The following is a 3,206-nucleotide window of genomic DNA, read 5'->3' as shown; positions in this document are numbered from 1 at the left end:
TCCCCCGGGGCCGGGGGGCGGCAGGCGGTGTGGTGCTCACCTCCCGGGCAGTGCTTCCTCATGCGGCACTTCCTCGTCTCCAGCAGCGCGGGGCACGCGGCCCCCTCCTCCTGGGCAGTCCCCGGCACCTCCCGGACCCGCGTCTCCACACCCCACTTGCAGCCGCAGGTCCGGCCCTCGTGGGTGCAGGCACTCCACTTGCTCCAGGGCCCCGGCTCACACATCTCTGCAGGGGACAGGGGTGCAGGGGAGGGACGGTGACCACGCAGCACCGGGCATGTCCCCAGGGACCACGGGCATGGGGTGCGGGTGCTGCTTACCTTGGCACTCGCGGGTACCGGGCTGCACCGCAGTGTTGGGGGGGCACTGCCGAAAGCACTGGCCCTTGTGCAAGTAAAACTTGTCCTTGCACTTCATGCAGAAGTCTCTGCTGAAGCAGCTCTCACAGCTGGGCGACCTGCACTCTGCCGGGAAGGAGGGCTGGTCAGCCGGGCGAGCCCGAGGGCCAGCACACGGTGAGCCCGGAGCCAGCAGCCCCGGTATCCACTGGGGACCCAAAGCCCTTTGCAAACCTGCGGGGTCTGGGCTGCAGCTCTGGGCAGGGGAAAAGGAGAGGAAGCCCCACTGCCCGGCTGCGCCCGGCTCTTGCTGCTGCCACTGGCTCCGTGCCGCCGGGGATGCTGCGGGAAACGCAGCCGCCGCCCTTCCCGCGGCGCTGGGACCCGCAGGGCGGCGAGGGGAGGCAGGGGCACTGGGAGGAGCGGGGGGGCCCCGGCTGGCACGGGACGTACTTGTGCATCTGTTGACCTCCAGACCCCGCACGCCGAAGTAGCCGGGGGGGCAGGTGTGGACGCACATCCCGTACTGGCGGATGCCGTCCCTCCAGATGAGCAGGAAGAGCCGGTGGTGGCAGGTGATGCAGCCGTTGTCCTCTGAGCACAGGACGCAGCCCGTGCAGTTCTCCAGCAGGCCGGCGCTCACTGCGGGGACAAATGGTGGAGAGAGGCTGCGGCACGGCTGTGGCACACGTGCACGGCATGGCCGAGGCTGCGGGGAGGGTCCCAGCCTGGTGGCAGCCCCTCCCCGACCCACGGGGGTGACAGCACTGTCCCGTCTCCCTGCAGATGCCTCCCCACCTCCCTCCACTCCCCAAATCCCCCCCTCTCCCCAGGCTGGCAGCTCGGGGACGCGCAGAGCCATCGCTCCCCACTGCACTCAGCTCGGGCGTCACTGCCTCCATCACCCCAAGGTCCAGGGCTGAGGGTCTGCCCCACGCCCAGCTCTGCCCAAGGGTGCCAGCCTGAGCCCTGTCCCTACGCCAGCCGTGCCCATCCCATGGGAAGCATCCTTAACGCGAGCTAAACAACGGCTCTGTCAGCGGGTAGAAATATGCTCTGACCTGGATTAATTAGTTGATGCCTGTTAAGTGTCAGGGGACAAAGCGCATTTTGGAAATGCTTAAGAGGAGCCGAGATAAGGATCTGTCTGGTTGCTCAAGAGCCTCCACCGCCTCCCTGGCTGCCTTTGCAGTTTTCCCAACCTGGGTGACGGCGGCCAGCCCCGAGGTGGGCTCTGCTCCCAGGGAAAAGGACGGGGTGCCAGCCCCCATCAGCCTGCAGCCCCCGGTGGGGCCACCGGAGACCCTGCCCACCGCTGCTCCTCCCAGAGCCGGCTCCCTGCGCCCAGAGAAATGCAGCCTGGAGAGATGCTTCTGGCACAGGGGCACTTTGGGAGCTGGGTAGCTGAGCCCCAAGCACTGCGGGCTACCCATGCCCGGTGTCTTTTTGCACCCCCAGGCTGGCTGGGCATCTCCGTAAGGGGCCACCAAGCTCCTGCACGCAAGCAGCCGATGCCTCTGCTGTACCCAGCTGTGTTGGGAAGCATTTGCTCGGCTCTGGCACCGCGGGCTCCCCCAGGCGCTCCTGAGCAAAGGCTCATGTTGTGCAGCAGTGACAGTGCCAGCAGCGCTGGAGCTGCATGCTCGGGCCCCGGGCTCCATCTGCCAGCAGATCTTAGAGCATTAAGATGGTTTTTTGCATGTAGTGAAGGCCTAAGGAGGCGGCTGCCCTGGACAGAGCAGAGCCCAGTGCCTGTGGTTGGGACAGGCGGAGGCTGATGCAGACCCCCAGGTCCGAGCCCTGGCAGGCGCCGGGAGGGACCTGCCCCGGAGCAGCTCCAGTCCCCGCAAAGCCGAGCGGGCAAGGGCAAGCCCAACGAGCCACTGAGCTGGGTGCTGCCCGGTACAGACACAGGTTTCAGCCCCAGGAGCGATCCCTGGCACTGATCCTCTCTGACCCCCAGGAGCTGACAGCAGAAGGGCCCCATGGCCGCGGTGGCCGCGGCAGAGGGGCTGGTGGAAAGCAGAGGTCGGGGCCGGGGAAGCCAGGGGAGATGCTGGCAGACGATGCCTCGCAGCCCTGTGTGCTGGTCCCCGGCACAACTTTGCCTGGTGCAAGCCGGTCCCTGGTGCAGCGGTGCCATGTAGCTGTCCCCAAGCTGGCTCATCCCGGTCCCCTCACAGGGGTTTGGATGGCAGCGCGGTGCGGCGCGGCCGGGAGGCTTTGTTAGGGCTGCATCTGCTGGGAGTGCACTAACGAAGCACCTTGGATCCATTAAGTTGTTATGGTCTCCGTTACATATTTACCAAACGCTGACAACATTTGTGTTCCTGGCTGCAGCTGGAGCGGCTTCCCTGGGGACCCAGGGATTTATGAGCCTCTTTCCCTTCCCTAATTCTTTTTGATGATTTTTTTTTTTTTCTTTGCCGCTCTCCCTCCAGCCCCCGTCTGGGGCAGGGAAGGTGGGGAGCCCTGCGCAGGCTCCACTGCCGGATGGGCAGGGCTGCCGGCACGGCGGGGCTGCCGGCACGCGCCTCTGCCGCCAGGAAGCAATGCTGGGGAGTTGCTGCAGAGCCAGTGGAGGGCTGTGCCGCACAATGGGATGTGGCTCACACCAAAACCCTGGGACTGGGGAAATTAGGGACACCTGGTGGGTTCGCCTCCCCCCCCCCGGCAGCGATTGCAGGCCCGGGGTGCAGGGCTGAGCTGAGACGGGGGGCACACAGGATACCGGGGTGCCCAGGTGGGTCCTCCCTGCCTGGGCCGTGCCGGCCATCAATGCAGCACCACCCATCGCTGCCTGCCCCGAGCCCAGCTCTGCCGCCATGGGCTCTGCGGGCACCGGGAGGCTCCTGGGCGCTGGGCCTC

The 3,206-nt window shown here is 66.6% G+C and overlaps 1 protein-coding gene across 1 annotated transcript in view; it reads right to left on the bottom strand.

The window, feature by feature from the left end:
- Nucleotides 1–3,206, bottom strand: part of RSPO4 (R-spondin 4) — a 6,640-nt gene that overhangs the window by 806 nt on the left and 2,628 nt on the right. Inside the window, exons 2-4 of the mRNA XM_009282767.1 lie at nt 792–980; nt 321–464; nt 12–226 (exon numbers count right to left, since the gene is read on the bottom strand). Of these exons, the coding sequence (XP_009281042.1) occupies nt 12–226; nt 321–464; nt 792–980 (548 nt within the window). The remainder of the gene's footprint in view (nt 1–11; nt 227–320; nt 465–791; nt 981–3,206) is intronic.

Source organism: Aptenodytes forsteri, unplaced genomic scaffold (genome assembly GCF_000699145.1).
Source record: "Aptenodytes forsteri isolate BGI_AS27 unplaced genomic scaffold, ASM69914v1 Scaffold422, whole genome shotgun sequence".
In the NCBI taxonomy this organism is placed as follows: Eukaryota; Metazoa; Chordata; class Aves; order Sphenisciformes; family Spheniscidae; genus Aptenodytes; species Aptenodytes forsteri.
This window is presented reverse-complemented; position numbering and strand designations above follow the sequence as displayed.